The sequence below is a fragment of the Protopterus annectens genome, chromosome 3.part0 (assembly GCF_019279795.1).
Source record: "Protopterus annectens isolate FY-2018-M chromosome 3.part0, PAN1.0, whole genome shotgun sequence".
NCBI lineage: Eukaryota > Metazoa > Chordata > Ceratodontiformes > Protopteridae > Protopterus > Protopterus annectens.
The window spans coordinates 1,196,803,823-1,196,825,400 of record NC_056731.1 but is presented as its reverse complement, the minus strand read 5'-3'; the positions used below and the strand labels follow the sequence as shown (position 1 = coordinate 1,196,825,400).

At 41.0% G+C, this 21,578-nt stretch overlaps 1 protein-coding gene across 1 annotated transcript in view; it reads right to left on the bottom strand.

The window, feature by feature from the left end:
* Window positions 1–21,578, bottom strand: part of DNAH5 (dynein axonemal heavy chain 5) — a 1,226,896-nt gene that overhangs the window by 930,826 nt on the left and 274,492 nt on the right. The window contains exon 11 of the mRNA XM_044065791.1: window positions 8,767–8,980. Within this exon, the coding sequence (XP_043921726.1) occupies window positions 8,767–8,980 (214 nt within the window). The remainder of the gene's footprint in view (window positions 1–8,766; window positions 8,981–21,578) is intronic.

The window sequence follows — 21,578 nt, the reverse complement described above, 5'->3', positions numbered from 1 at the left end:
TTAGTTGGAAAGGCAAGCAAGCAAGCAATGTCATTCCAGTATGGGGATTAAACATGCTAGGCCAACAAAATTACTAAAAACCTGTGCAGCTGAGACGGTTATATTTGTTGTAGTAGGAAAATGATGAAGCATGAGAGAATACAATATGATATGATGTTATCATAAACAACATTCACTGAACGGATAAGGAGACACGCCTACCAGTTCCTGTGGGATGATAAGGTGAAGGCAAGACAGTTTGCAAAACTATGTGGCATAGCAAGGTCAGAAATGCAGACTAAAGAACTGAGGAAATTTCAAATCATTTGATACTATTAAAATCTGCAAATCTAATGTTCCAAATTTGTTTCAATCAGAATGTTACTACTAATATGGGTGATTAGTGACACATTGGTTTCCTATATATAGTACTTTTGATAAAGATGCTTAAACATTTGTTGTAAATAAATGTTAAACATTAACCAAAAAAGATTATTTTGTTTTCAAATGAATTTCAAACCATTTAATGTTTCAGACTGTTCAGTTAACATTTTTTTGAAATCAGGTATTTCACATACATTGCAGAGGTCGGAAGCTTAGCACTTTGTAAGCAGCTATGCTGAATTTCTGCTACATTTTCTAATGTAAAATCATTTGGCAATCCAAGTTCTTTACTTTTTCCTATCCCAATAAATGCACATTTCTGTGTTGCTTTATTTATTTTTTATGCAACTGTAAACAAGATTGCACATTTCGCTACATGCATAAGAGATTTCTTTCTTATAGATAAACATGAAGAAAACACTTCTTTTGCTACTGCACTGACATTTGGTAATAACTACCACCAGTATCAGTATTAAGGAAAAGGGATACATCAGCACAAAAGGGAGTCATGTTTTAACTCACAGTGTTTCTTGAATATGGAGGATGGGAGGCTAGACAGCATAATGTTCATAGGTAGGTACTAGGTTATCAGCCCAAGGGCCTATGTAAGCCTAGCCAACAAGGTTCCATGGCTTACGCCACCCAAGAAAGTTATTTTCCTGTGCCACTGTCGAGCAGAGACACAGAAGTGATCCCCGGGGTGTATTTCCTATTTCCCATCCACTCATCAAGATTTTTCTTGAAGAGTGCTAATGAAGAACTTTGCTTGACATAGATGGGTAGCTTGTTCCAGAATATAGGAAGTCTCTGGGACAAGAATCTATCCCTCCATCGTGTCCTGTTTATTGTGGTGACAAGGTTTAGGTCCCTAGCGCGTGTAGCTCTGAGGGATTGGGATTTCTTTAGGTGCAGCATGCCCAACAGCTCTGGGTTTAATATAGCTTTATATGTTATTATGTTTTCAAAGAATGGTGCTTTCTTCCTTGGCTACTGCTGTTAAAATTCTTGTTAAGACACTTCTCCTTGTTTCTTCTTTAAAAGAACTTTTATTAAAATGATTTAAAACAAAAAAACAAAATAAAAGCTACAACCTAACCATTGGAAAGTTAGCGTTGTAATGCAAAAAAGAGAGATGTGCGGTTTTGGTTTATCAACCTTCTTCAGATCTGCTTAACATTTGCAGCTACTTCTATTTATACTCATGCTGCTGACTTAGAGTCATCCCCCACATCCAATGGGAGTCTCTGTGCTAATTCTTGATGTACTTGTAATCCAATCCAATGTTCTGGTTCTTATTTCTTGGAAGCCAATTACATTCTTCCATGCAAATAAGTTTCAATAAATCTACCAATGTTTATTCATTCCTTTCTCTCACCTAATTTGCTATTCTTTTTCTTTTGCTCCAATGGCTTGTGTGTATCCTGTTGCAAGATGCAGGCTCCACCTTTTCATGTCATGTTCTTATTTGCCTTTTGTAAAAACTAATCACTCTCCCTGCATTGCGTTTTTCATGTATTTCGCCTCTATATTGGAGGCGTCTGTCTGCCTATAACAGAGCTACAACCTCTTCTCTTTCACGGGTTGTCTTCATTAGGTAAACCACAAGTACAGTGGCTTTCTCCTTTGTTTTAAAACATAGGATCAAACACTTTCTTGTAAATGCTCTTACTTCCATGTCATCAGGTCTCTTTCAAACTGATAACGCTTACTTAACTACATAAATGCACTTGATAACTCACATCATAAATCAAAAACTTTTTTTTATTTTGTGTCTTGCTTCTTAATATCAAGTCTCTTTCTGACTAAGAGCGCTTGCTTATATTCGAAGATGTACTGCTGATTCCTGTTATTCTATCCGAGTTTTACTTTGTACAGAGCTCTTTACTCATTCTTATTAAGAAGCTATCCTAATTGTTTTTTAATGTTATGTAATCCATTGGTTGGCAAATTACACTTCTTCTCCTTTTTCTCCCATACTAATTCCAAACTCTTCATTTGCTGACAAATTTCCGCTAACAAATGTCTTTGATCTCCGTAACACATCATTTCTCCTTTCTAATTGATGTAAATAATGGATGAACAACACTCTTTCTATTCCTTTAGCGCTCTAAATTTCAATATTTTCCAGGCTTCTACATGCACAATGAACTTGATTTCAATTTATTTATAGTTTGGGGTTTACTCTCCTTCCTTCATAATGTTCAAACCAGGGCTAGAACCCTGAACCCTTTGTTTAAGGGTCTAATGCTTGACCGACTGAGCTACGTTGGTAGATGCATAGTTCAACTCCCTCTTAGTTTTCTTTTCTTTCTAAACAAGCTTGAGGAAGACTATAACATATACGCCAAAAAAATAATAATAAGCAAACTACACTCTCTTTTTATTCCTTTGATGCTCTTTATTTCAATGTTTTCCAAACTTCTTCTTGCACAGTAAACTTAAATTCAACTGTTTTCATTTATGGTTAGAGATTTCTTCTCCTTTCACCATGGTGCCCAGACTAGGAATCGAGCCCTGGACCCTCTGGATAAGGGTCTAATGCTCAACTGACTGAGCTACGTTGGCAGATGTGTAATTCATTTCCCTCATAGTTTCCCTCGTAGTTTCCTCTCTTTTAAAACAGGTTTAAGCGGGACTATAGCATTTAGTCCGGGGAATTGATTGGATCGTAAATTAATTATCCATTGCAACTCAATTTTTTTCTGTTCTATTTACTATATCACCTCCTATTTCCATAGGCTTAATCTGTGCCATAACCATAAATCTAAAGTTATGCTCTGGATTTTTTTTAATATGTACAAAAAGAGCATTAGTCTGCATTTTATTATGAATGTCCCGTATATGTCTTAATACTCATTCTTTGAATTTTCTGTTAGTCTTACCTATATAGAATGCTTTACATACTATGCAACTTGCTACATAGATCACATTCTCACTGTTACAAGTTGCTCTTTTTGAAAGATGTAAACCTTATTTGTCATTGGATGCTGAAACCTATCTGTGCTCATAATGTACTGACATGCTTTGCATTTTCCACATTTGAATGTTCCTGTTGGCATAGATACATTCTTTGCCTCTTGCCTATGTGTGTCACATAGGAGCCTCTTTAAGTTCTTTGTATTTTTATAAGTATAACTAGGATGTTCTCCTACTATGTCTTTTATCTTTTGGTCCATTGTTAGTATAAGCCAGTATTTCTTAATAGTTTCTCTTATAGTAACATTATCTGTACTGTACGTCAAAGGACATCTTACTATTAATTTATATGTTAGCAGAGATCACCTCGGAGTAGGCAATATGCTACAGAGTAAAGCTGGAGTTTTTTGAGGCGGTCAGTGTAGAGCATTTGCTTGAGGCCAGTAATCCTCTTTGTGAGGTACTTCTGTGGCCTTTCCAGCTGCTGCAGATGTCTTTTGAGGTACATTCCAAAAGATGTGTTGTACTCTATAATGGGTCTAATGAGTGTCGAGTAGAGGGGAACAATGACCTCTTTTTTCCTGGATGAGAACCTATTTATGATGAGGTGTGCCACGTAGAAGGACTTCCTGACTACTGTGGCGATGTGACTATCAAAGGAGAGACTACTGTTCATCTGGGTCCCAAGATTTCTTATCACGCATTCGGTGTTAAGTAGATTGCTGCCTATGTGGTAGTTCAAGGGTACAGAGTACAAAGGGTACAAAGGGGAAGACACTGCACTTTTTGGCATTGAGCTTGAGGCCATGGCTCTGACACCAGGCATCTGTCTCAGCGAGACCCTTCTGTAGGATGTCCGCATCATCTGGGGACTTGACTATGGCTCCTAGTTTGCAGTCATCTGTGAACTTCATTGGCCAGAGTCCTTCTGTGTTAGCCTATACTTCAGGGAAGTAGACCCAAGCAGGAGAGGTCTCAGAATGGAACCCTGTGGTACTCCACTTGTCACTGCTTTGAGGTCAGATTTGGAGTCTGCAACTTTTACAGTGTGGGTTCTGTCAGTTAGCCAGTTGGCAACCCATCTTGTGATGTAGGGATTTATACCGTGTTTAGTGAGTTTAGCTATAATTCCAAAATGGGGAATGGTGTCGAAAGCCTTGGCGAGGTCAAGATAGGCTGTGTGAAGCACCTTACCCCCATCCAAAGCTTTGGTGACTGCCTCAAAGAAGTCAATCAGGTTCAGGTTCTGCCTTTCACAATCCCAAACTGGGTGGGATCCAGAGTTTGGAGGTTACCAGTGTCTTTGTTTATGAGTTCCATGATGATACGTTCCATGGCCTTGCAGACCAGGCTCCTCAGGCTAATAGGTCGATAGTTCCCGCGATCAGTGGTGGCTCACCCTTTGTGGAGTGGGATAACTGTTGCTGTGCGCCATTCAGTGGGCACAAAGCCTGATGCGAGGCTATTATTGAACATGGTGCTTAAGTGGGGAGCCAATTCATTCTGAATTTCGTGTAAATCGCAGCCTGGGATGTTGTCCCATAGATGCTGTGTTTTTGGCTTTAGAGAGTGCAGCTTTTACCTGCATAGTTGTGATTACAGGGACTCTGCATTCTTCCTGTATAGATATGGGCCCTTTAGGGGGTGGGGGGGGTAAATTTAGCAATGAACCTATCTGCCAGGATGTTGGCAATATCAGTTGGTAATTTTCGTGCCTTTGTGCTGTAACTCAGAGCAGATCTGAGTGTTGCCATCTAGATTCTTAACATAGCTATAGAATGCTTTGTGGCTGTCCTTGGATTTAGTGGCAATTTTGTTTTCATAGCTAGTTTTGGAGGATCATATAAGGGATCTCAGCTTCTTACTGAGGCTGACCAGGGAGCTCCTCCACTCATGGGATTTTACTCTTTTGCAACAGTTTCTTCCTTCTGTTGTACAGTTTGTTTATGGCAGGGGAACACCAGATTGGCTTCCTTTTTTTGGAGGATAGTGTCTTGGTTCTGTTTGGGACAGCAGCATCCATGAACTCGTGTAAGTGCTTATACAGTGCATTTGTGTAGGATTCAGCAGTTGTAACTGTATTGTCCATCTGCATGGGTGTCATGAAGTTCACCACTTCTGTCTTAAGAAGCATGAAGTTGGCTTTGGAGAAATTTTTTACTGTGGTTTCCTTAACTGAGGGGGATGGGGGCGGGATGTGGATATCAAGGGTGATAAGCTTATGGTTGGATCAGACCAACGAGGAGTTGACTTCAGGTGTGGAACACCAGTCACTCATGTTGGTAATGACTAGGTCTAGGATATTGTTGCCCCTGGTGGGGGTGTGAATAAGTTGATCTAGGGCACTGGAGTTTATGAATTCCAGAAAGCGTTGAGCTAAGGAATTGGTACACGAGTAGTTTTCCCAGTTAATGGTGGGGTAGTTGAAGTCGCCCATTATTAGGGTGTTTGGTTGAACCCTAATATTTTCCAAAACATCAAGAAAAGAGGAGTGGAAATCCTGGGGCCTGGTGGGGGATCTGTAGCAAGCTACAATTTGGACTGCAGTTTTGCCCAGAGTTAGTTTCACTTGGATAACCTCGGATGCATTATGCTGAGCAACTAGCCTGGAGCTGTGGATATCCTTAATGAATATGGACACACCTCCTCCTTTGGTGTTTCGGTCCAGGTTACATGGCCGAAAAATGTGGTATGAATTATAGCCTGGTAGTGCATGAGTGCTCTCTGGAGCCTTGAACCAGGTCACTGAACATATATTGATGTTTTCCATTTTAAGGAGTGCCTCGAGTGAGTGCATTTTGAGATTTAGACTTCTAGCATTGACTAGCATTACCCTCAGTTTTTGCTCGCCTATTGCTGTTATGGTGGTGAATTTGTTATTTGAACGCTGCCTAAAAAAGGCACTATAGGGGAAGCAAGATCCTTAGCCAGTATCTGGAATCCCAGGGGTGACAGGTGCAGGCCATCTGTGGTAAAGCATCATGATCATCCCAAGCAGACAGATACTGGATCCCCTTATAATGACACCAGAAGCTTAGCCAATTGTTGAAGTCAATCATTTTGTCCTTGTATTGTGGTATCATTCTGGGCGATGGCAGAATGCTACTCAGAGCTAGGGTCATACCTGCCTAGGCTACAAGACTGGAGAGCTCTTCCATGTCTCTTTTCATGTAGTCCAGGGAGGTATGTCTCAGGTCATTCACACCAACATGGACAATGACAGAGTCATATTTGTACTTGTTGTGGAGTGACCTGTGTGCATGGGTTATGTGGCGGATCCTGGCACCCAACAGGCAGCTGACAGTAACCTTCTCCTTGTTTAGCCTGGTGAGTGGGACATCAGTGTGCCTGACTATAGAGTCACCTATGACTAGTGTGTTGGGTACATTGTTTTGCCTTATTGGCTGTGGTTGAGTGGCACACTGAGTCTGTGGGCTATGTGTCATTTGGGTTGTGTTGGGGGATGGAGGTTGCTTGCATTTCTGCTTTGGAGGTCTCTGTTGCTTAGACAGATTATTATTGAGAACCTCCACAAATGTTTTTGTGTTACTATGTGTGGATTTTGGTGGTGTTAATTTTAGTGAGACTATGTGATGAGTGTGGTGTGGTGTAAATGTCTACCTTCTCCTCATGACTGTCAAGTTCAGTCTTGGTTGGAGAGAGCTTTATTTCCAGTTTGGCTAGATAAGTGCATCTCTCACAGGTTGTAGTGTTGGGTGGTAGGAGGATGGGGTTGTCTGTGTACATGAGGCAATTTCTACATTACCTCAAGATGCCCAGATTCATCAGATAGACAGGAGAGAACACTGGGAGCTGACCCGGCTTGGACATGCCTGAATAAAAAACTGTTTTCCTCTAGATAAGTGAGGAAAGTGAGTACAACAGCTGTTTTTCTCTAAGCAAGTGAGAAAAGTAAGTACAAAAATTGTTTTCCTCTAGGTAATGAGGAAGATTGAGTGCTACAGTAATTAGTAGCTTATTTAGTGCTTACAAGTTCTGAACAAGTGCTGATCATGAATAAACAAATTTAAGTGCTAAAACTAAGAATATGTATCTGCACTAGACGAGTTACAGGACAGAAACAAGTGCAAATGCAGGCTTTCAAATCAGAAAGTTGAGAGAGATGGAAGATTGCCCAAACAGCCAATAACTACAATTTCTGGGCCAGAACCTCTCCTTATATGGTAGACAGGTTACGTAGTGCTTACCACTCCCACTGATAAGCTAGAAGGCTTCCCTCCAACGCAGAAAAGCTTGGGGAGCTCAGAAGCTTACATGCAGTCCTGGATACAGCAAATCTGTATCTGGAACACTAGTTACAGGAAAGGTAGGAAACAGGCTTACAGTTTTTTAATGTGGGAAGGGTAAGGAGGGTTCTTATTCATACATCAGTGGGGGGGGTATTCTACCAGCTTTACACAAGCAAAGGTTTATCAGTAAATAGTTGTGTTTTTTCCTGGATTTGAAATAGAAGGAAAACTAGTATCAAACAGGACTCTGCATTCTGAATTTTTGAGACCAGTTGGAAGTACACAGTAATGGATAGGTCATATCCCTGCAACTTCTTAGAACAGAAATACAGATCACAATGATACTATTGAAAACGACATTAAACACTGAAAGCCTTTTTCTCAACTCTTAAAAGTTGCTAGACTGCAACAAAATGAACAGGGTTCATTAAAATGAATCAAAATTCTCAAAAAGTAGCATAAGCAAGTAAATAAAAAAGTGTTCAAATATCCTAAGTAAACATTTTTGGTGGACACATCAAGTAGAAGATAAAGTTGCAATTCATCTGCAAATTCAGCAGTGTGTAGAAGAGGCACCATTATTTTTATTGCAGTCTAATGTTTTAATTTTCTAAAACTATCGGCAAAAAATTGTTTATTGTACACATCGGAAGCCGAATGCATAACCATTACAGTCAAGCATATTGAAATTCCCAGCAAAATGGACATTTCCTAAAGCATTCATTCATTCACTCTTCAGTCATCCACTCTATCAAGATCAGGGAATATTTGGGACTCTTAGCACTCAGTGGGTGCAAGGTAGGAAACTAATCCCTGAAAGAATGCCAGTCTATAGCAGTACGTGCGTGTGCGTGTGCACACACACACACACACACACACACACACACACACACACACACACACACACACACACACACACACACACACACACACACACACACAATGCTCACCTAAACAGAATAGAGAATTTAGAAGGAAACCAAAGCCCCCCTGGTAAAAAAAAAATATTTATGGTGCAGCTGTCACCCATGTAGTACATATACATGCTACTACTGCACACCACAATACACACACATGCACAACACACACAACCATTTATATAAAAGAAGGTCCGCAATATACTACTACAGATGGAATGCAACAAAACAGGCAAAACTCTGCGTTTAATCCAGAACAAGCAAACATCAAAAATCAGCAAAGACTCCATTCCCAACAATGCATGTGCAATGTTCCTTACCAAAAATTTTGTCAATGGATGAGTTGGACGGCAAAGTACAATTGAACACTGAAAACTGTCTCTTTAGTCTCTGGGGAATATCATTTCTGCCTCCTCCAGGGTGAATCATGGCTGCTAGGAACTGAATGTCTACAATGTTCGTAAACTCCCCAGGCTTCTCCAGATTATAAAATCCATTCTGCTCCATAAGCTGGCGCACAATCTCATTTGTGACCTAAATAAGATTAACATCTTTATAAGTAACTTATAAGTAAGAAAAACACAGACATAAGTTAAACATTTGAACAAGAATATATATACAAATCAGTGATTTCCAATACAAGCAATCAGTCTAAATTTATAACTGCATTCAAATGAGGTACTTTTGCCTCAAGCTATGAAAGTCAGTAATACTATGTAACATAAAATAATAGCAGATCACTGACAGAATATCGTGGAACCAGTTTATAACTAATAATTTTCCCACTGCAGGTCTGACAGTGCAACATAGCAATGTTTTATTGGTCTGCTTGTTGAAACACCTGCTAGTTTCTCAGGTGTATTTACCATTCTTAAAATGGTGGCTGCCTCTACTGAACAGTACTCCTTCCTGCATATTTTAACAACCATAGAGAGTTATTAAAAGGATGGGGGGTTTTTTTTCAAAGAAAGAGGTCTTACTGATTTTACTTTTAAGATGGGTTAATTAAAAAAAATCAGAACAAGGAAATTGTGTCCATTTACAGGAAATGCTGCTAGAAGCAAAATGTCATGTCAAGTAGTTACATAATAGTACTGTCCCGTCTCAGGTTACTTCTACTGGCAAATCATAACCTGACCAATAAAAATATAGATGGCAGTGTGTAGCTGCACTATTGCTATCAGTAGCTAAACTGCCAAAATAGTTCAAATAGAATGGCAATTTCTTTTATTACATCAACATTCACCTCCAAAGCCAGTAACTGACTTTATTGTTTTTTATTGTTAAAACACAGTACAGATTGTACATTATGCAAAAATAATGAAATGTACCTGATTAACCTTTTATTTCCTCTGCCTTGTCTCTTCATATGTCTGAACGTTTCCAGATTTCAATTTTTTTAATTAAAAAAAAAAAAAGCAACAAAAATCATTCTTTCTCCATTGCTTCCTTTCCAAAGCACTGATGTACTGTGTGAGTGTGGGGACCTAAGTCCCATATGCATATGCAGTACATCAAGAAAGCCCTATGATACGGGGATAAAAGTGAAAGAGCACCACAGTGCCATTATACAAAGACATTATTTAAGTAAAGTAAGAAACTTTTTTTCTTAAATAATGTCATTGTATAATAGCAATAACTCATGGCTGGGTGTTTGTAACACTGGATTTACCCACTGTTGGCTTTGTTTGGTCATGAGCCAAATCACACCAACCATGGGTGAATCCAGCATTACCCACACCCAGCTATGGGTTATTAGTGTCTATAATATAACATCGCAAACTGAAAATATCGAACGCTCACAAAAGCGAAAATGCCAAAACTCAAATTTGGTATTGTGGGAGGCTGTGCCACCCCTCACCCCCCCACTAAATATATATATTCCAACTCTAAGATCGCACTACAGTGAGGAAAGGGTAAATATCCCAATCTTCACTGTACTGTGATCTCAAAAACCAACCCTTGACATTTCGGCACTTTCACTGTTGTGCTGTTCGACGTATTCACTTTGTGATAATATGATATAGATCTGGGTTATTGCTATAGTATTATACAACAGAAGCAACACCCATGTTACAATGACTGAAGAAAGCAGGAACCACAGACACATTGCTGTTTGGAAACCATTCTTCATTCATATGCAGAATAATGTTTACAGTAATAGTGAAGAAATCCATTAATTTGTTTCTTTTTGGGACGAGGGTCTGTATAAAGGGACAGGTAGTGCTGAATGCTTCAGATGTGATCATCTTATTGCATATAATCCAAATTAGCAAGAATAATAGCTAATATAAATTACTTTCTATATTCTAATTTCATATTCTAAGCTGAGACGAGCTGCTTAAATAACAAATCCACCAAGAAACTGGAAACAAAAACATATAGAATTATGATCGGTCCCTGATCATAACCATATTATAATTTGTCGAAACATGGATGCCAAGAAGGTAACCTTGATAGTAAAGCTAAAGAGGTAGATTTTTTGACATCCTTTTTGGAAAAATATAATAACTGGTTATGATCAGATATCCAATTACAATCTTCTGTAATAGATAAGAAATGTTATCTGTTCTCCACCCCCCTCCCCTCCCAATGTGGCAGCATGAAGTAAGTTAATGTGGTTCCCTAGTTCACTGTCATCTGTTTTGCATGATGAAGATGACCTACATTTCACTTTCACAGTATTCCTTACTAAAGGGATATCCTACTGAGGACAGCCATACATCCAGCTATCATGCCAAAGCCTTAGGCCCTTCCAGGCACCATACATTAGCAGTATTCTTACTTCCAGGACATAAGGTACATAAGTAATATATGAGTGTCTAATCCTCAGAACTGAATTGGCCCAGAACAAATACAGCAACTTAAGAGGAATAAAAAATAAAGAACATGTGCATCCAGAAAGGGGAGGAAAAAGGACTCCTCTTCCAGAGGGCCAGAAAGTAGAACAAAAAATATGGAAGAAGTAGGAATCTACTGTTATGGCAAGTTTTTATACAACTGTACTATGTTCTTTGTTATTCCTGTTGCAGTATTCCTTACTAATGGAAGGTACAAAAGCTACTGCTAAGGATGGGAGGAAGAAGCAAATGAAGAGCCTCCAAAAAACCTTGAAGGTTGGCCTGAGCAAATGCAGCTCTGACCCTAGGCACAACTTGCAATGTTTAGTAAAAGTAAGGACAGAAGATCGAGTAGCAGCTTACAAAATGGATCTAGCATTTATAGCCTTGAAAAAACAGCAAAATAGGCTACTGCCCTGGTAGAATGAGCACAAACTGATGAAGAAGAAGAAAACTGCTTACTATGAAAAGAATATCAAAAAGAAATTGCCTTAGAAATCCAAGAAGAGATGGTTTGCTTAGAAAAGGAGAACCCCATTTGTTGGCATGAAAAGAAACAAAAAGTTGCCCAGATATCTGAGGTGTCTGTGTAAATCTAAAGTATGCAGAAGCCTCTCACCAAAATTCTGAGGTGATGGGAAAAAGAAGGGAGGTGAATTGAATGATTTAAGGATACGTAATTGACCACTTTGGGCATAAAAGAAGGACTGGTGTGAAGATAAACTCTTATCACTGTGACTAAACAAAAAGGAGGAACTGCTATGAAGGCCTGGAGTTCAGAGATCCTATTGGAAGAGCCACCAAAACATAGAGTTTCAAGTACAGATTTGCAAAGAAGCAACAGCTGCAGGTTCAAAAGCAGGCTGAATCAACATTTCAAAAGCAAAATTAACATTCCAGGAAAGCAAAATGGGCTTTCTCAGGTGCCTAATATGAAGGATGAAGGAATGCCTTTCAAAAATGATTTAACTTCAAATCTAGAGAAAAGTGGCAGATCCAAATGCAGACAAGCAGAAATGGCTGACAAATAAGCTTTAACAGATAAATATTCCAGCCCAGAAGTGAGCAACACACACAGATAAGAAGAACGGTAGGAACGCCCAATAAAAAAGAGTCCTGTTCATGCTTGTGACATCAAACAGAAATTCTCTTCCACATAGGATTTTATAGTAGCAGGCTTCTGACCTCCTGCAAAAGCTGAAGCATGTCCTCAGAAAACTGATCACTCAAAGAGTCAAATGTAGAGTGAGAAGATGACGTTGAATGACAGAGCTCTTGTCCTGTGTGAGGAGATCCATCCTGTGAGACAAAGAACAGAGCTATATGCATTACATCCTGCCAGAGACATAACAGTCATCCAGCTTCCAAAGCTTCTGGATACCTTCCACATACCCAAACTTTCAAGCAGCTCCAGCTGATATGACTAAAACAAGTTTGAGCATGAAGCCTGTGATGCCCCTACACTGGCCCAGTAAACAAGAAGCCTCAATCCTCACCATTAGCACCAGTGAGGGACATACACATTGAAATGATGGTAAGTACACACACAGTAAAGTACAATTTCCCTTAAGAGTACACAGAGATCACAGTCAGTCTGGGGCAGGGTTCTCCCTCTTTCTCCAGATCCCCAATAAGACTCCCCACTGGCACAGATATAGGGTTAGGATCTCAGCCAAGCGGTCAAGCCAAAACCTCCAGCACCTTCTCTGTCCAACCAGTGCTTCATGTCCCTGCCCAAGTAGCTGACACACAACACACACTTTGAGATTTGACTTGTATACAAACACACACACACACACACACACACACACACACACACACACACACACACACACACACACACACACACACACACACACACACACACACACTCCAGAGAAAAGTTGGCATAGGTTTATTAGCTATGCCCTCTTCTATCCAGACTAAAAGGTAGTTATCACTGCCACTAACCAGCTATTTATCAGCTACTATAAGGCTCTTCCAAAGGGTGGCCAATCCTACTGTGTGATGTTACTATTATTCAAATGGTGAGTGAGGCCAAGACTTTCAAGGCTATTGGAATGGCCCATACAGTGTGACCAAATACATATGCAAGTACTCTATGAGCTTAAATATCTCTAAACAAACCAGCCAGAATTAAAAGGTTTAAATATATTTAATAATAAATAATAAAAGAACAAGCCAATATTCAATAACTCAATAAGTGACTACAGAGTTCAGAATCACAGGAAATATTTTAAAACAATGCAAGACAGTCTCAAATACAGAAACATGTAAACTAATCTTTACTATATTCCTAATTATCTCTAAAAGAAATACTATACCTAAATATTACTTACAGAGCAAGACAAATGCAGATGAGAAGTGGTGAATGGATGTTTCCAGGTCCAAAGACAAATACAAAATGCACAGTCTCTGAAAGAATTCCCAAATTCATATCAAAACATTACTGTTGGGTCAGCTTTGGATGACATTACTCTTTGTCACCTGCTCCCAGTTCCCAGGCTAAACAGATGCTTAGAATTTAGCACCTCTGTGTCAAAAATACTTCTCTCTCAGGTGTGCAGCTGCAAGGAAGTCACAGAGCAGTAAAAACACTTTACATTTTAAACCAAGTAAGTATTTCTGTTTCAAGACAATAGGAAAACGTCTAGCTCTAGACATTGTGTCTGCTTGCTGCACTGAAACACAGTTGTAAATCACTTTACTTTTCAACTTATTTTCTTGTAGGTTTGCAAGTTACCTCTGTATGTTCCAACTACAGTTTATATACATTTCTGTTCTTTTCCAGTAGGGTACACTGTGGTTACATTCTTGAAGCTCAGTCTATAACATACAGTTCAACACACACTTCTGCACCAGTAGTTTAATATCCACACAACACAATTATTTACAAAATTCCAAATAGCTGGACTGGCAGTATTTCCCTGGTGTAACAAAGCCCTTCAGAGCTTTCCTGCCAGCAGAGAGAGACTGAGGCTGAGCCCTGAAGGGACAGGGCTAGGAATAACAACAAATAAATGCCCATACCTTGGCATAAAAAACATACCAAAAGCAAGCGGGATGTAGGGAGGGATCAGCAACTACAGCAGTCATCATTCAAACATCTACTGTTATGGTAAGTTCAGCTTACACAATTGTACTATGTTCTTCATACTGACCACTGCTGCAGTAGCCTTAGCTATATGGGTAGATTACCACAGCTAACTACATTTGGTTGGAGGAGGAAGGAGAAGGGTGCAAGAGCCCCTGGAGGATGATGCTAGTAAAACATGATCTAGACCTTGAGAAGAAATCCAGTTTATAGTGCTAGCAGCTTGTTGAATACTTCTAGAACCCAACCCTTAACAAAAAAGCCATAGACTAAGTTAATGTCCTTGTAGCATGGGCCTTGACCTTGCGTGGAACAGATTTGTCATGGTGAGTATAACAGAAGGTAACAGCCTTAGACAACCATTTGGAAATAGTCTGCTTTGACACCAGTTGTCTCATCTTCTTACCTTCACAACAAATGAACAACTGATCCCATGATCTGAAAGACTTAATTTTGTCAAGATAGTACCCAAGTTGTCTGTGGACATCCAAGATATGAAATATCCTTTATCCCTCATTTTTAGCTTCAGGAAAGAAAAAAGGAAGATGGATAGTTTGACATAAAGTAAACTCCAATACCTCTTTACGCATAAAAGAAGGATTAGTTTTCAAAAAAACCCTGTCCTAGTGGAAAATGAAGCAGGTTGACTCACCATAACAGCTTGCAGCTCAGGTAGCCTTTTTGTAAAGATCAAAGTAATCAATGAAATGGCTTTCAGATATAAGAGTCTAAAGTTAGCCAGCTTAGCAGGTTCAAATGGAGCAAATGTTAGTTTTTCTAACACAAAATTAAGATCCCAAGGAGGAGCCACAGTTTACTTGGTGGCTTCTTATGCAAAACCCCTTTCAAGAATATTTTGTAATGCAACTGCCTTGAAAAAGGATGACCCATGGGCAGACATGCTGAAATGGCTGATAAATGAACCTTGATAGAGGAATAAGAAAGGCCAAATATTGCACAACCAGAGAACAACTAACCCTGAATGGGTGCTGGTTATGTTGTTGGCACCAACTAGAAAATGTTTTCCCTTTGATAATATACGATTTTCTAGTGGCAGGCTTTCTTAACTCCATTAGTACCTGCTGCACATCCAAACTGGTGCATAAAATTAATTAAGATTCTATCATCCAGGCAGTCAACTGAAGATGACTGATGCTGAGGTGTATCAAACACTCCTGTTCTTGTATGAGTTGATCCATTCCATGTGGAAGCTTGTGGCAATTTCCCATGGGCATTTCCAAAAGAAGGAAGAACCACAGTTGCCTGGGCCAGAACAGAGTCACCACAATGGTATTGGGGCATTCCTTCTATACTTCAGAAGTATCATGGATATTAGTGGAAAGGATGGAAAGGCATACAGGAACATTTTTATCCAAAGAAAAGAAAAGGCATCTGTCTTCCAGGCCTTCTTGCATGGAGTCCTACAACTGAATTTTGCCAGCTGATTGTTCAGACAGGAAGTTTACTTGAAGACCTCCTCAAAGAAGGATCAAATCTTGGAAGACCCCCAGATCCTGTTTCCATTTGTGAGGGTTTGCCCTGGTCCTGCTCAGTTTGTCTGCCACATAATTTTGCTCTGATGGAATATAGGATGCCAGTAGAGGGACAGTGTGCTGTGAAGCTATATCCCAAATTAACATGGCTAATCTGAAAAAGGGGTATAACCTGGTTCCCCTTACTTGTTGCTGTACTACCTCACTTTGGTATTGCCTGTAACCACTTGAAGAGGTCTCGGGAATCAAAGATGGGTCAGAGAATTGAGTGCCTTAGTAACAGCATCTGCTTGAGATTTATGTACTTGCATTTGTCCTTGGTGTCCCACAGCCCCTGCACTTTTATCTCTCTTAAACTGCTCCCCAAGCAAGATCTAACACATCTGTGGTGACTGACTGCTTTGCAGCAAGGAGGGAGAAGGGGGAACTTTGATTTAAGGACATCTGTTGTCCCCACCAACTGGTTTCTCTTTTGACAAACTCCAGCAGTGGGACCTGAAAAGGTAAAGGGTGTGAATGCTGGGACCAAAGAGATTTCATATACCACTGTATCTTTCTCATGTGGAGTCTTGCCAGGGATATAATGAAAATCATAGATGCCCTGAGCCTCAATATTCCCTTGCACTGACTGAAGTCTGAGTGGAAAAACTTAGAAACAGGTCTAAACAAAGATCTATTTTCCCATGGAAGAAAAGTTCTTTAAACTGATCGGTCCAACTGACATCCCAGGAACTCCATCCTCTGTGAGGGAGGCAAGAAAGAGCTTTGAATGTTCTCTTGGAATCCCAGCTTGTGTCAGAGATCTCTCACCTAAGAGAGAGAGAGAGATTCCTGACATTTTTAAAAAGATTCTGCAAAGATAAGCAAGGCATTTAAATATGGAAAAATGTGGATACCCTGTATAGTACCTGCCATAAACTATAACTACAGCTTGACACTTTGTGAACATACTTGGTGCACTGTACAGTCCAAAGTGTAAGGCAGAGAACTGACAATGTGATTTAGATATAAACCCTTAAAAAACACCTAAACTCTGGATGAATAGAAATGTGATAATAAAAATCTTCTAAGTCTAGAATTGACTGGAAACTTGAAAGAAGAAGAAGAGGTAACATATTGTTTAGTAACATCATTTTGAATATGGGTATTGAATATGGGTACTATCACAAACAGTTTAGGAAAGAAAGATCCAGAACTGGTATCCAAGCATTTTCTTTCTTTGGGACTAGACACATCCCTAAATTAAACCTCTTTCCCACCCAGGAAGTAGGAACTGTTTCCATGACTCCTTGGGACAGCACATAATGAAGAACAGATAGAAACAAAACAGTCTGACCTACAGGACGAAGGAGAAATTTTCCCCTACTGTCATCTATAACACTGATGAATGATGTTTCAAACAAATGGGTTCTGAAAAATCTGTTGCCAAGGAGAAAAATGGAGACTTTCTGGAAGAGAAAGAGGCCCAGGGTGGGAGGTGGTCACAGGGTCTCTTGAACAGTCATTCAGACTTATTGGAGTGTCTTTTTTTGGGGAAATTAGAGACTTCTTTTTTGAAACCTCCTTGCCACTCTGTCATTATGGAAAATCAGATAGGTAGGTTTGATGGCCAAGGCCTGCAACTCAGAAATCTTCCAAGCAGAAGTAATGGCTATCAAAAATATAGTCTTCCATGAAAGGAATTTCAAAGGACAGGACGAGGCTGGTTTGAAAGGAGGTAATATGATTCTGGAAAGAACAAAGTTTAGATTCCATGGCATGACTGGCACTCTGACTGGTGGCCTCAAATGAATGGTACCTTTAAGAAAGGCTTTAGCGAGTTGATGTGACATGACAGTGAAGCCTTGGAAGCCAAGATGAAAGTCTGAGATTGCTGTTAATTGAACTCTGATGGTAGCTGCAGCAGCTCCTTCATTTAAAAGTTTAGTTAGAAATTCCAATATAGATGGGATCAGAGCTAGTTAAGGATCAACATCATTCTGAGATGCCCATAAAGAAAATCTCTTCCATTTACCAAGATATAACTTTCTGGTGGATGATTTATGAGCAGATGTTATAATATGTTGGGCCTCAGCTGACAGGTTGTAAATCCTGGCTATTGTGAGAACTGGAGCAGCCAAGCTGTCAGTTTGAGGGAATGAAGAGAAGGATGAAGAGGCCCTGATGAATGGGTCAACAGATCTGGAACTGGGTCCAGGATCTAGGGTTCTTCCAAGAGATGAGGCTGGAGGAAGGGAAACCAAATTTGCCGAGGCCAGTAAGGGGCTATTAAGATCATGGTCCTTCTCAGAAAGTTTGCTTCCTGTAATACTTTGGGAATCAGAAGGAAGGGAGGAAAGGCATAAAGGAGACCTAGGGGCCAATTGTGCACCAGTGCATCCCTTGGGGCATCCCCCGGTGGGGGAATCAGGGCAAAGTAGCTGCTGCATTTCATGTTTGCTGGGGCTGCAAAGCGATCGCAGCAAGGCTGGCCCAACCTGCAGAATATCCGTCTCACTACTTGTTTCTTTAGGGACCACTCATGAGGCAGTAGAATTGCCCTGCTTAGCTTGTCTGCTATCACACTGGATTTCCCCGGGATGTACGTTGCTATTAGAAAGCGCTGGGTGGAGATTGCCCACTGCCATACTCTGATGGCCTCTTGACACAGGAGGTAAGATTTGGTTCCTCCTAGTTTGTTTATGTACCAGACCACTGACATGTTGCCTGTCTGAATTGCAATTGTTCCCAGAGGTAGAGTGTCTTGAAAGGACTGCAATGCTAGAAGTACCGCTCTCATCTCCAGAACATTTATATGCAGATGAGCCTTTTGTTTCTTCCATGTGCCTTGGGTTGTTCTTCCTTGATAATGCCCCCCCCCCCCCATCAAGGAAGCATCCGTGGTCACTGTGGCTATGGGATTGGGTAGAACAAATGGACGGCCCCGAGTTACATTTTGAGATGTCAGCCAGCACTGAAGTTCCTTCTTGCACGTATTTCTTATGATGAATTGGTGTGACAATGGAAGTTCCTGAAAGGACCATTGAGAGAATAAGAGCCATTGTAGAACTTGCATGGGCATTCAGGTGAGGGGAATGGCAATGATCGCTGCCGCCATCGATCCTAGCAACTTGAGTACCATTGAGACTGGGGCTTTCTTTCTTGGAAGCAGGTCTAATATTTGTTTTCGTAAGAGACAAACTCTTTCTGGAGGCAGACTTAATGTCATTGAAACTGTGTTTAGATCTGCTCCTATAAAGACGGTCTGTTGCGATGGCGATAAGGCAGATTTTTCTAAGTTGACGGTAATCCCCAATTGATTGCAGAGATTTAAGGTTGTGTCCCTTATCTGAATAAGTTGATGCTTGGTGGTGGCAGTGAGGACCCAGTCATCTAGATATGGAAACACCTGGAACCCCAACCATCTCAGATGAGCGGCGACTACTGCCACACATTTGGTGAACACTCTGGGGGCTGTAGTGAGACCAAAGGGCAGAGTGTGAAATTGATAATGGCTAGCTCCAGCCAGAAGCATACATGATCCCTGGATTATGTAGTAGTACGCATCCTGAAGATCTATAGAGCACATCAAACTATCTTTCCCCAGAAGGGGAAGTATTGACTGAAGTGTGACCATCCGGAACTTTGTCTTTTTTACTGACTTTTTTAGTCTGCTTATGTCCAGAATAAGTTTCCAGTCCCCTGTTTTCTTTGGAACTAAAAAGAACCTTGAGTAAGTTCCAGATCCTCTCTGGTCTGCTGGGAATGGCTGGATGACTCTTTTGTCCAAAGACCTTTGGACCTCTAAGGCTGGTTGGTCCCTGTGACTTGAGTGGAAAGTCTGGGATTTTCTTTACTACAGGGGGTGGAGTGGCAAAGAGAATTGAGTATCCTCTGGATATTATGCTTTGTACCCAGCTGTTATTTGTTATTTTTAGCCAGGTGTCTAGGTACAAAGATAGGCATCTCCTGACTGCCTCCAGAGATGAACTGTCAGGCCTACTTTCAGGAGCGCTGATAGGACTTGCCAAAGAACTGATCTCTGTTGCCCTGGTTCTATGGACCCCCTCTGCCACGTGGGCAACGTCTTCCATTATTAGCCCCTCCTCTGCCTCTAGAGGGGGTTTCACTATGAGTGTTCTGGAAAGATCTTTTAGATTTTTGGAATCGTATCTTTCCACCTCCCCTCCCTTTGGGGTAAGGTCTATTCGGGGTAGAAAAATGTACTCCAACAGCAGACAAGATCTTTCCATCTTTTTCACTCCCAGTAAGTGTTTCCTTTACCTTTGATCCAAAAAAGGATGAACCACCAAAGGAGGTCTTAATGAAGGAAGACTTAAAGGGTTCCGCAAAGGAACATAAGCGCATCCAGGAATATCTCCTGAGAACGATTCCTGTACCTGCTGCTCTGCTTATACCATCAGCTGCATATGCCAACAGACACACAGACGAGTTCACTATTGAATTAAGAGTGGATAGCTGGGAAGTTACTTTGGCCAAAACCCCCACAGCTACTGAACCCTGCAGGGTGGTGTCTCCTAGCTCCTTCCAGAGATCCCTTTGTAATCTAGTAAAATGTGTGAGGTAGTTCAGCGATCAAAGGACAAAGACTGCTGAACTAAACATATGCTTCCCATATCTGTCCATAATCCTGGATTCTCTAGTAGGAAGATGAACAGATGAATAAGTCTCTGATAATTCCTTCTTGGTGGCTGCTGCCACCACCATAGCATCAACAGGTACTCCTTTACTAAGGATCAGGTCTATCTTGTGGGCTAGTTATAAATGTATTAGGCTTCCTAGGTACAGGCTCTGTGGTGTTTGGGGACTCCCCATGCGCTTCGAGTGAGTAATTCAAGCAACTCATCAAAGGGTGGAGACACCCAAGAGGTGGAGGGTTGAGACCCAAAATCCTTAATGAGGACTGACTCATCATCAGAAGGGTTAAGGGTTTCCAGCCACCCCTCTGTTTAAGAATTTCTAAGATATCTGCAAAGGAGATATCTCCTGAGGGGGACCGTGGGGACCCTTCTGACTCATCCAAGTCAGTATCCAAGGTGACTGATTCCTGTGGTGAGTCCAGATGCTTCCTTTTGCAGAGTCCCTTCCTAGGCACTTCTTCAGTGGGAGCTTCTGGAGAGATCTCAGAAGAACATGGTTCACCCAATGGGGCTTCCTGAGGCTCAGGATCTCTACGCTTCAATGGTGCATGTGATGAGGAGGCAGACACTGGTGCTTTAAGGGAGGGAGCTACTCGAACTGATGGAGTAGTCATCGGGGGCGACAAAGTCCTCCTCATAGCCTCGAAGGCCCCTCAGTCCCGACGAGAGGAATCCCTTGGATCTGAAGATTCGATGGAAACCACCTGTTCTGGTACAGAGGGTTCCGAGCCAGAGGTCAGGGCCAACTCACTTGAGCCGAAGCCTCGAGAGGTAAAGTCAGCACCAACAAGTTGATCCTACTCTCCTCCCTGGACCTGACCGGTGAGTGTCAGCCCCAAGATCCCTCAGTCAGTGCTGAAGACGTCAGCACAGTCGGGGCCAAAAACCTACAGTAGGTGTCAGACCCGAGGGGTCCACGATCATTGGTTCCACACTCTCCAGCTCCAAAACTTCCATGCAGATAGGAGGAGGAACAGAAGATACTGGAGGAACTAAGGTCGGCTCCGAAGCCCCCGGGGTCGGTGTCGATAAAATTTTTGCCAGTGCCTGTAGCTGTAGAAGCTT